The 12059-nt window shown below is 30.5% G+C and overlaps 7 protein-coding genes across 7 annotated transcripts; 3 read left to right on the plus strand and 4 right to left on the minus strand.

Moving 5' to 3' along the window:
- Window positions 1-272: 272 nt before the first annotated feature.
- LOC119663527 (histone H2A) lies at window positions 273-687 on the minus strand. Its single transcript, XM_038073138.1, has one exon. It carries the CDS (start codon window positions 670-672, stop codon window positions 298-300), a length of 375 nt encoding a protein of 124 aa, XP_037929066.1. The 5' UTR covers window positions 673-687; the 3' UTR covers window positions 273-297.
- Window positions 688-854: 167 nt separating this feature from the next.
- LOC119663526 (histone H2B) lies at window positions 855-1289 on the plus strand. Its single transcript, XM_038073137.1, has one exon. The coding sequence runs from the start codon at window positions 870-872 to the stop codon at window positions 1239-1241; it is 372 nt and encodes a 123-aa protein (XP_037929065.1). The 5' UTR covers window positions 855-869; the 3' UTR covers window positions 1242-1289.
- Window positions 1290-2393: 1104 nt separating this feature from the next.
- On the minus strand, window positions 2394-11340 carry LOC119663525 (histone H3.v1-like). The gene is made up of 4 exons (XM_038073136.1): window positions 10855-11340; window positions 8846-9113; window positions 5135-5646; window positions 2394-2834 (listed from the first exon to the last, which is right to left on the minus strand). Exons 1-4 carry the CDS (start codon window positions 11257-11259, stop codon window positions 2421-2423), a joined length of 1599 nt encoding a protein of 532 aa, XP_037929064.1. The 5' UTR covers window positions 11260-11340; the 3' UTR covers window positions 2394-2420.
- On the plus strand, window positions 3097-3505 carry LOC119663529 (histone H4). Its single transcript, XM_038073140.1, has one exon. The coding sequence runs from the start codon at window positions 3137-3139 to the stop codon at window positions 3446-3448; it is 312 nt and encodes a 103-aa protein (XP_037929068.1). The 5' UTR covers window positions 3097-3136; the 3' UTR covers window positions 3449-3505.
- On the minus strand, window positions 4946-5691 carry LOC119663528 (histone H1-like). The gene has a single exon (XM_038073139.1). It carries the CDS (start codon window positions 5639-5641, stop codon window positions 4961-4963), a length of 681 nt encoding a protein of 226 aa, XP_037929067.1. The 5' UTR covers window positions 5642-5691; the 3' UTR covers window positions 4946-4960.
- Window positions 8759-9173, minus strand: LOC119663532 (histone H2A). Its single transcript, XM_038073142.1, has one exon. The coding sequence runs from the start codon at window positions 9156-9158 to the stop codon at window positions 8784-8786; it is 375 nt and encodes a 124-aa protein (XP_037929070.1). The 5' UTR covers window positions 9159-9173; the 3' UTR covers window positions 8759-8783.
- Window positions 11341-11528: 188 nt separating the features above from the next.
- On the plus strand, window positions 11529-11938 carry LOC119663530 (histone H4). Its single transcript, XM_038073141.1, has one exon. It carries the CDS (start codon window positions 11565-11567, stop codon window positions 11874-11876), a length of 312 nt encoding a protein of 103 aa, XP_037929069.1. The 5' UTR covers window positions 11529-11564; the 3' UTR covers window positions 11877-11938.
- Window positions 11939-12059: the final 121 nt, after the last annotated feature.

The following is a 12059-nucleotide window of genomic DNA, read 5'->3' on the forward strand; positions in this document are numbered from 1 at the left end:
TCTGTTATGTAGGCTGATTTACAATTTTCGAAGATTTCGAATTCATGAAGGTCTTCCAGGAATGTAACGGAACAGAAGGGCGAGGCAAGAAATGATTGATTGTTAAGTGTTTTAAAGTATGGCTTGTGTAAGTTAGTAGGGTAGGTATGATAGTATGTACAATATTTATATCAATTGATTTAATGAAATACATTTTCTTTAATAAAATAAATTTTGTCGTCCTGAAAAGGACGGATTAATTGATAGTTAATTCTCCACGTATATGTATTCGTATTTTAATAAATAAAATAAAATAATTTAAGCCTTCTTTTCTGTTTTCTTTGGCAAAAGTACAGCCTGAATGTTTGGTAGTACACCACCTTGTGCAATTGTAACACCAGACAATAATTTGTTCAATTCTTCATCATTACGTATGGCCAACTGTAAATGACGAGGAATGATTCTTGTCTTCTTATTATCGCGTGCTGCATTGCCAGCCAATTCAAGAACTTCAGCAGCCAAATATTCCATAACGGCAGCTAAGTAGACTGGAGCACCTGCACCAACGCGTTCAGCATAATTGCCTTTACGCAATAATCGATGAATACGACCAACTGGAAATTGTAATCCAGCACGATTTGATCGTGACTTTGCCTTGCCTTTAACTTTACCACCTTTACCACGACCAGACATAGTTGAGTTGAGTTTCTAGTAGTTGAGATTTATAAAAATTGGATCTATTTTTTTTTAATGATGCCGACAAATTATCTCATATACTTTTTCTAAACGCAATTTAAAATAAAAAATTGCTTTAAACTTTCGTTTGAAAAATGTTTATATAGAAACGGAAATTGCCCCAAATCGACGATTAAAATTTAAAATCAGAAATCATGCCACCAAAAACTAGCGGAAAAGCAGCCAAAAAAGATGGAAAGGCTCAGAAAAATATAACCAAAAACGATAAGAAGAAGAAGCGCAGGAGGAAGGAGAGCTATGCTATCTACATTTATAAAGTGTTAAAGCAGGTCCACCCCGATACTGGTATATCATCGAAAGCCATGAGCATCATGAACAGCTTCGTGAATGACATATTCGAACGTATTGCTGCTGAGGCTTCGCGCTTAGCACACTACAATAAGCGCTCCACCATTACTAGTCGGGAGATTCAAACTGCTGTTCGTCTTTTACTTCCCGGTGAACTGGCTAAGCACGCAGTTAGTGAAGGAACAAAAGCTGTCACTAAGTATACTAGTTCCAAGTAAATTGCGTTATATCAAACAAACACCACTTATTCAAAAGGCCCTTTTCAGGGCCACAAAAATATTCAATTGAGTTGATAATTTATCTATATTATAAATATGTATAGAGCCCTGAAATTATTTACGAAAACTGACAGGCTTATCAACACCGCGTTATTGAATCTCAGAATGGTTACAAGCTCCTCGGGGAGGTATGCAGATCTGATAAAGTTATAAACAATAATCCAGACAAGGCGTAAAGAGGGGTTAAGAAGAAACCTCGTAGTTAATAGAAAGTAAAAGTGCTCAAGTGCACTGACTCAACTAGCCTCAACATAATAATAATATAAATATGATATATATTTTGTTTTTGATATTTCTTTTAAAAGGCTACTGATAGAAGAAAAAAATAAAAAAAAACTTTGACAGTCTCTTCATGAATTATCAGCTATCGTTTGGTTGTTAGTGAATAAATGATTCAATCAACAAATTAATTTCTGTCGGTTTTGAGGATCTTACAGTTTTTTAATCATGGATAATATAACCTGCTAAATAGAGTTAACTCTTGAATTAACGAGTCTTAATCCTTATCATCAGTCTTAGTACTATCATCGCTTTTAAATTGATATATTCTATATTTACATTCGTGCTTTAAATTTGAAAACATAAATATAGTATTTGTTCCTTGTCATTCATTCTATGATACCATACAATTTCATGGGATAGATAAGCTCTTTTACAACTCATTCCTTAAGCGTTCTTTTAGTAAGTTCAAGTCTTACATTATGGCTTCTGATGCTTTCTGCTTACAGCAAAAGAAAAATAAAACATATTGATTCAATTAAATGTTATGACGTGAAACATTCTATGTCTAATGATACACTATATGATACTAATAATAGTATACATATGATACATATACATATTAATATATATTATGCTACTTCTAATAGCAATGTCTATACTACATCTATATGATATAATTTATCATTATCTCTTTTCTTTGAATAAACTTACTATGCAACAATTACATTTACATTTTGCTTATTTTATTTTCATAGTCAAAAATAAGCAATTGAAAATAGTCAAGCAATTTCAAACCCTGGATAAGTCATGTCATTTATTTATCTCTTTTCTTTATATAATTTTGGTCCTGAAAAGGACCGATTTTTGTATATTTATAAAATTATATTGCTTCCAATCTTAAGCACGTTCTCCACGAATACGTCTAGCCAATTGAATATCTTTTGGCATAATTGTAACGCGTTTGGCATGAATTGCGCATAAGTTAGTATCTTCAAAAAGACCCACTAAGTATGCTTCGCTAGCTTCTTGAAGAGCCATTACAGCAGAACTCTGGAAACGTAAATCAGTTTTGAAATCTTGTGCAATTTCACGGACCAAACGCTGGAATGGCAATTTGCGAATCAAGAGCTCAGTACTCTTTTGGTAGCGACGAATTTCACGTAAAGCTACAGTTCCTGGACGATAACGATGTGGTTTTTTCACACCTCCAGTAGCTGGTGCACTTTTACGTGCGGCTTTGGTAGCCAATTGTTTTCGTGGTGCCTTACCACCAGTCGATTTACGAGCAGTTTGCTTTGTACGAGCCATAATTTATGAGATATGTTACAATATGGTATTTTAAAAAATAGCGCAATTGAATAGCTCAATTTTCTCATCATACCTGGATGTTCTGTTTCAACTATTCACATGTTTTAACATTCATTGTTTCTCATATTGCTTATTCTTTTTGTTTTGTTTTCTTTTGTTTTGTTTTGTTTTACTCAATCTTTTTCATATCTTTCATAGTGCTTATGTTTTCTATAAATAGTCGTCAATCATCCGTCGTCACTTCATTTATTGTTTGAATTTGAATTCGAACGGTTCTACCATATCTATAAAAATTTAAATACAAAATGACAGGTCGTGGTAAAGGTGGCAAAGGATTAGGAAAAGGTGGTGCTAAGCGTCACCGCAAAGTTCTTCGTGATAACATCCAAGGTATTACGAAACCAGCTATCAGACGTTTAGCTCGCCGAGGCGGAGTTAAGCGTATTTCTGGTTTGATTTATGAAGAAACTCGTGGAGTATTGAAAGTATTTTTGGAAAATGTGATCCGTGATGCTGTTACATACACAGAACATGCCAAAAGGAAGACTGTTACAGCCATGGATGTCGTATATGCTTTAAAGAGACAAGGCCGTACCTTATACGGTTTTGGAGGTTAAGCAAATAATCAATTATTGATTTAATAATGCAATAATATATTGCCCAATGGTCCTTTTCAGGACCCAAATAATCTTACACTTAAAGAGATAAATTTACATATATATGTGTTGGTATTTTTCTAATATTATAAAAAAAATAAAATTTATTATTAGCTTGGTCGATTGATGTCTGTCGAGTATAATTGATAATTAAAATGATCAGTTTAACAGAGTCCAAAATATTTATTATTATAATTCTCAATTTCTTTGTTACATTAGCAGTATATATGTGGACTAGCTTCTTACGGGCTTAATTATAATTCTCATTCAATTTTTTTATAGAATAAGATAAATAGAACTGACGTATATAAGTAATTTGCGGACTGTTAGATATTGCAGTTTGAAGTTTCCACACAATGGTGTGAAAATTTTCTCCATTCATTCCTAAGAGGTGGTTTTAGTGAATTCAAATCTCACACTGAATCTGAATCTTAATCTTAATCAAAATCCAAGTGTTCAACAAGCAAAATGATTGCGGGGAAAATGAAAGTGAAAAAAATTCGTATATGAATTAAGTGAATTATGACAATATTATATAAAGAAAAGAAATAAAAGAACTTGTTATTGAAATAAATTAGAATATTTTAAAATTATCTTTAAGTAATTTGCAGCGTCTTGCAAGTGAGTACCGAGTGTGGTGTGTTAGTTATAAATTAACAAGTGTAATTAGAAGCATTATATAATAATAAATAAAATTAGCATAAACCACTATTTTTATTTATTTAAAATAGAATTTAAAAATGAAATTAAGTGAATAAAATATATACAAGTGAGTATTTCATCAAATAAATGACATATTTTGATATATAATATTTTATGGTCATTACTATAATAAATAAATAATTGGATATTAAATATAATAGAATAAGATAAATATTTATTAACTTAAGAATGATGTGAAGTATTGCACATAATGTCTAAATAAGAGAATATAATTTTTTTAAATGCATAAAGAATTTTTGTTTGCTTATTAGAGATTAAATTTATAGCGCATTACAGAATAAAAGAATCTCTTCATATTATTCATGAGGTATTATTAAAAGAAATGATCGTGCACTATGACAAGGTATATTGTGCCCATTACTCGGGTTAGAATGTTTCTCCAAGTCCGTTTTCTTTAATGAAAGACAATATAAAGTCCTAGTCTTGAATATTTATGATCCATGAAATACCCTCCTAGGTGTTTATTCCGTTTGTGCATCAGTGGACACTACCCAAGCACATGGTATACAGTTTCTCTCTTCTCTACAGTATCTGCAGTCTGAGTTGGATTGAATTCCTAACTTCGATAGGTGATTATTCAATCTTTAGTGACCGGTCATTAATAAACGCAATAGGTATACCATATACTAAAACATTTTATAAAATAAATAAATAAATAAATAAATAATGAATCTTCTTATCTTCTTTTTACACATATTTTGTAGCCCTAAAAAGGGCTGTTTTGATGAATTTAAAGTTTGATTTTTAAAATTATTTTTTTGCAGCAGTTTTCTTGACTGATGTTTTTTTAACGGCAGTTTTTTTAGGTTTTGCGGCCGCTTTAGCTTTTGTAGAAGTAGACTTTGGTTTAGCTGGCTTAGCCTTAACAGATCCAATCTTTTTAACACTTTTAACTTTAGCTTTCTCAGTTTTTTTCTTTTCAACACTCTTCTTAGCTGCCGCAGATTTTTTAGGTTTTTTCTCTCCAGATACCTTTGCCTTTGACTTTTTAGTACCTGCAGATGATGCAGTAACCTTCTTCTTCGTAACACCTGATGGCACCTTCTTTTTCTTACCCTCGACAGACGATTTAGGAGACTTAGCAGCAGCAGCTGATAATTTAAATGAACCAGATGCACCTTTTCCTTTTGTTTGTATCAATTTGCCATTAGCTACAGCAGTTTTCAAATATTTTTTAATAAATGGAGCCAATTTCTGGGCATCACATTTATATGTGGCACTTATATACTTTTTAATTGCCAACAATGAAGATCCGCTGCGTTCCTTCAAGTTCTTGATAGATGCATCAACCATTTGTTGTGTTGATGGATGAGATGGAGCTGCAGAAGGTTTTTTTACTTTTGTTGCCTTTTTAACAGCAACTTTCTTTTCAGGAACGGCAGTTACCTCCTTTGGAGAATCTGTATTTGCAACGGCAACAGCTTCAGACATATTTGCTTTTTAATATTCCGTAATATTCTTACTTATGAATATTTTTTCGCATTTTTATGGTAGCTTAGCTCACTTTGTACGAAGCGCCGAGAAGAGCGCATTTATAAAAATTTTTCATTAATACATATTTCTACTGAGTTTGAAAAAATTTTTCAACATTTATTATTAATTTTAAATAGACCAAGTAAATTAAACACAATTATTTAAATCAAATTAAGTAAAGAAGATATTGAATATTTTATTACATTCATTTTTATACTAATTATAATTATATAAAATATATAAAAATTGGTTTAAACTTTAAATTTTGTAAATCTATAGTTGAACTTGTTAATAAATTAGAATATTTTAAAGTTATCTTTTGTATAATTTATATATTAAATTATTTATTAAATAGTTTATTCAATTCTCTGTTAAATTATATATATGGTTTTATATATTTCATATATTTATAAATGCAAATTTAATAAAACACGAGATGCATAAAAACGTCAGTTTTAACATTTTGAATGCTTATGTTTTATCCTATTTTGAAATATTAACTCAATTTATATAAAAGTTTAAAATTTTAAAGCACTAATAGAAATAATTATAAATAAATATATTGTATTTTAATTAGAATATAAGATTATCACTTTTAATTATATCAAATAGTGTCTATTTGAGATTAGATATCCATCCATAATGTTAACATGTTACATTGAATTCGTTTACTTTAAAATATGTTTTAAGATTTTCTATACGTATTATTTTTAAAATTTTATTACAAGTTTTAAATAATTTTTAATCATGTGAAAAATTATTATATATAAACGTTATTAATAACATATCAGCAATTAAATTTATAGTTTTCAATATCATTCGAATATAACAACTGTACGTATCCTACTTAATAGAATTCATAAAAAAAAATTATATCTACATACATGATTAAAAATATATAAGAATGAAATCATTTTACTTTTTCTTTTATAATTATAATTTAATCATTTAACTTTGACTATTATAAGTATTTTATTAAATATGTATATTTAAAAAAAATGTTCTTTTTATTACTTTATAATTAAAATAAAATTAAAATTAGATGTGCGTATTCTAACATTTTTATAAGGAGTGATATACGACATAAAATGTTAAAATTTAAGATGAATTTTTTTATAAACTAACATGGATATGGATAACATTTAAATAGATACTGAAGTATATATATAAACTTGCGGCTGCAATCTTCCATAGTCATTCCTAAGAGCTAGTTTTAGTAGGTTCAAGACTCACACAGTGGCTTCGGATGTTTTCCATCTACTGCCATAAATCTTTTATAAAATATAGAATATTTTATAAAACTAATTCAGATACAAATTTTAAAAACTCTACCTTTAAATAATTTATCTATAATAATAAATATTACAATACCAAAATATTGAAATAGTAACTATGATAATAATAGTAAACATTTAGGCCGTGTGCGAGTTCGAGTATATTTAGGGGAAATAGTCAATTATGTCGGTATGGCAGCGATTGTTGGTACATACCAGAATTTCTAATGAGATAAATTAGGTGTTACCATTTTGAAAATTTTATAAGATGTTTAGTAAATAAATAAATAAATTTTAAAACTTTTAAAAGAAAAATAATTATTTTTTATATGTTTCCTTCTTTATATTATGAATATTAATGTTTTTTAATAATTGTATCACATTTATTTAATAATAAATACAAATATTTGGCACAAAATTATTAATTTCTTGATTTCAAAAAGGTAATTATGAAACTTTATGCTATTGACCTGGCAACGTTATTTGTTTTGTACATTTTTATTAGTAACAAATATAATATTAATATTATTGTAACTTAGATTATACTACCTGCGAAGATTTATGTATCTATTTACTGATACGCGAATCTATGATAAATATTAAAAAATTCTTAATAATATAAAGGGTTAGGCGATTGAAGTGTTACAAATTACACAGAGATATGTTTGTCAAACTGATATTGCCAACTACGTCAAATTCATATGAATGACAGCTATTTATATTGTTTACAAATTACCACAAGCATTTGCGTCTAAGTTTTATAGAACTAATATTATTCGAAATGGAATTAATAAATAAGTGTGATTGCATTATATTTGGTTGGAAAATTACAACTAGCTATTGTGCTTGAGCTCAAATATCTCAATGTGAATAAAATGTTTGTGTATCGTACCTTAAATCGTTATAATAGCTCAGGCAGAGTCACCAAATGCTATAGTGGTGGACGAAAAAAAACCAGCAACATTGCCTAAAATGGTTCGGAAAGTGAAGGCTCGACTTAAACGAAATCCACGTCGTAGTACTAATCAAATGGCCAAAGAACCGATAATATCTGAACGAAGCATCTGACGCATTTTCCAAAATAAGCTCAAGGTAAAGCTTTAAAAGTTCCAAGGCACAAGATCTTGCACCAAAGCAACAAAAAGTTAAACTCGAATGAGCAAAGGAGTTGTTACGCTGGGCCAATTTGGAGAGCAAGTTGAGAACTAAAAAATAAGCTAGTTTCGATACGCTGAAGAAAGCTTTTATTCAGGAATAGGCCAAAATACTGGAAGATCACAGCCATAGTCAAGACAAAAGGTGGCCACATCAAGCTAGAGTGAATGGATTGTGAAATTTTAATTATTTTCACAAATTTTTGTAATTTGAATCAATAAAAAAACCTGATTTCTAGGAAGTCAATTGGAACGCATACACACTCGTATGTATAAAAACTGGTTGATACCTGCTGCCCAAAAACAAAAAAAAAAATTATTACTATGTAGCAAAACGCAGTGTTAAGTTATACACTAACAATGCTATGTATTTTATCTGTTATGTAGGCTGATTTACAATTTTCGAAGATTTCGATTTCATGAAGGTCTTCCAGGAATGTAACGGAACAGAAGGGCGAGGCAAGAAATGATTGATTGTTAAGTGTTTTAAAGTATGGCTTGTGTAAGTTAGTAGGGTAGGTATGATAGTATGTACAATATTTATATCAATTGATTTAATGAAATACATTTTCTTTAATAAAATAAATTTTGTCGTCCTGAAAAGGACGGATTAATTGATAGTTAATTCTCCACGTATATGTATTCGTATTTTAATAAATAAAATAAAATAATTTAAGCCTTCTTTTCTGTTTTCTTTGGCAAAAGTACAGCCTGAATGTTTGGTAGTACACCACCTTGTGCAATTGTAACACCAGACAATAATTTGTTCAATTCTTCATCATTACGTATGGCCAACTGTAAATGACGAGGAATGATTCTTGTCTTCTTATTATCGCGTGCTGCATTGCCAGCCAATTCAAGAACTTCAGCAGCCAAATATTCCATAACGGCAGCTAAGTAGACTGGAGCACCTGCACCAACGCGTTCAGCATAATTGCCTTTACGCAATAATCGATGAATACGACCAACTGGAAATTGTAATCCAGCACGATTTGATCGTGACTTTGCCTTGCCTTTAACTTTACCACCTTTACCACGACCAGACATAGTTGAGTTGAGTTTCTAGTAGTTGAGATTTATAAAAATTGGATCTATTTTTTTTTAATGATGCCGACAAATTATCTCATATACTTTTTCTAAACGCAATTTAAAATAAAAAATTGCTTTAAACTTTCGTTTGAAAAATGTTTATATAGAAACGGAAATTGCCCCAAATCGACGATTAAAATTTAAAATCAGAAATCATGCCACCAAAAACTAGCGGAAAAGCAGCCAAAAAAGATGGAAAGGCTCAGAAAAATATAACCAAAAACGATAAGAAGAAGAAGCGCAGGAGGAAGGAGAGCTATGCTATCTACATTTATAAAGTGTTAAAGCAAGTCCACCCCGATACTGGTATATCATCGAAAGCCATGAGCATCATGAACAGCTTCGTGAATGACATATTCGAACGTATTGCTGCTGAGGCTTCGCGCTTAGCACACTACAATAAGCGCTCCACCATTACTAGTCGGGAGATTCAAACTGCTGTTCGTCTTTTACTTCCCGGTGAACTGGCTAAGCACGCAGTTAGTGAAGGAACAAAAGCTGTCACTAAGTATACTAGTTCCAAGTAAATTGCGTTATATCAAACAAACACCACTTATTCAAAAGGCCCTTTTCAGGGCCACAAAAATATTCAATTGAGTTGATAATTTCTCTATATTATAAATATGTATAGATTCCTGAAATTATTTACGAAAACTGACAGGCTTACCAATACCGCGTTATTGAATCTCAGAATGGTTGCAAGCTCCTCGGGGAGGTACGCAGATCTGATAAAGTTATAAACAATAATCCAGACAAGGATTATTGTTAATAGAAAGTAAAAGTGCTCAAGTGCACTGACTCAATTAACCTCAACATAATAATAATATAAATATGATATATATTTTGTTTTTGATATTTCTTTTAAGAGGCTACTGATAGAAGAAAAAAAATAAAAAAAAACTTTGACAGTCTCTTCATGAATTATCAGCTATCGTTTGGTTGTTAGTGAATAAATGATTCAATCAACAAATTAATTTCTGTCAGTTTTGACGATCTTACAGTTTTTTGATCATGGATAATATAACCTGCTAAATAGAGTTAACTCTTGAATTAACGAGTGTTAATCCTTATCATCAGTCTTAGTACTATCATCGCTTTTAAATTGATATATTCTATATTTGCATTCGTGCTTTAAATTTGAAAACATACAATTTCATGGGAGCTCTTTTACAACTCATTCCTTAAACGTTCTTTTAGTAAGTTCAAGTCATTTACATTACATTATGGCTTTTGATGCTTTCTGCTTACAGCAAAAGAAAAATAAAACATATTGATTCAATTAAATGTTATGACGTGAAACATTCTATGTCTAATGATATACTATATGATACTAATAATAGTATACATATGATACATATTAATATATATTATGCTACTTCTAATAGCTATGTCTATACTATATCTATATGATATAATTTATCATTATCTCTTTTCTTTGAATAAACTTACTATTATAATTGTTGCATTTACATTTACATTTACATTTTGCTTATTTTATTTTCATAGTCAAAAATAAGCAATTGAAAATAGTCAAGCAATTTCAAACCCTGGATAAGTCATGTCATTTATTTATCTCTTTTCTTTATATAATTTTGGTCCTGAAAAGGACCGATTTTTGTATATTTATAAAATTATATTGCTTCCAATCTTAAGCACGTTCTCCACGAATACGTCTAGCCAATTGAATATCTTTTGGCATAATTGTAACGCGTTTGGCATGAATTGCGCATAAGTTAGTATCTTCAAAAAGACCCACTAAGTATGCTTCGCTAGCTTCTTGAAGAGCCATTACAGCAGAACTCTGGAAACGTAAATCAGTTTTGAAATCTTGTGCAATTTCACGGACCAAACGCTGGAATGGCAATTTGCGAATCAAGAGCTCAGTACTCTTTTGGTAGCGACGAATTTCACGTAAAGCTACAGTTCCTGGACGATAACGATGTGGTTTTTTCACACCTCCAGTAGCTGGTGCACTTTTACGTGCGGCTTTGGTAGCCAATTGTTTTCGTGGTGCCTTACCACCAGTCGATTTACGAGCAGTTTGCTTTGTACGAGCCATAATTTATGAGATATGTTACAATATGGTATTTTAAAAAATAGCGCAATTGAATAGCTCAATTTTCTCATCATACCTGGATGTTCTGTTTCAACTATTCACATGTTTTAACATTCATTGTTTCTCATATTGCTTATTCTTTTTGTTTTGTTTTCTTATGTTTTGTTTTGTTTTACCCAATATTTTTCATATCTTTCGTAGTGCTTATATTTTCTATAAATAGTCGTCAATCATCTGTCGTCACTTCATTTATTGTTTGAATTTGAATTCGAACGGTTCTACCATATCTATAAAAATTTAAATACAAAATGACTGGTCGTGGTAAAGGTGGCAAAGGATTAGGAAAAGGTGGTGCTAAGCGTCACCGCAAAGTTCTTCGTGATAACATCCAAGGAATTACGAAACCAGCTATCAGACGTTTAGCTCGCCGAGGCGGAGTTAAGCGTATTTCTGGTTTGATTTATGAAGAAACTCGTGGAGTATTGAAAGTATTTTTGGAAAATGTGATCCGTGATGCTGTTACATACACAGAACATGCCAAAAGGAAGACTGTTACAGCCATGGATGTCGTATATGCTTTAAAGAGACAAGGCCGTACCTTATACGGTTTTGGAGGTTAAGCAAATAATCAATTATTGATTTAATAATGCAATAATATATTGCCCAATGGTCCTTTTCAGGACCCAAATAATCTTACACTTAAAGAGATAAATTTACATATATATGTGTTGGTATTTTTCTAATATTATAAAAAAAATAAAATTTATTATTAGCCTGATCGGTTTATGTCTGTCGAGTATAAT

This window comes from Teleopsis dalmanni, unplaced genomic scaffold, assembly GCF_002237135.1.
Source record: "Teleopsis dalmanni isolate 2A unplaced genomic scaffold, ASM223713v2 unscaffolded_contig_0534, whole genome shotgun sequence".
NCBI classification, from domain to species: domain Eukaryota; kingdom Metazoa; phylum Arthropoda; class Insecta; order Diptera; family Diopsidae; genus Teleopsis; species Teleopsis dalmanni.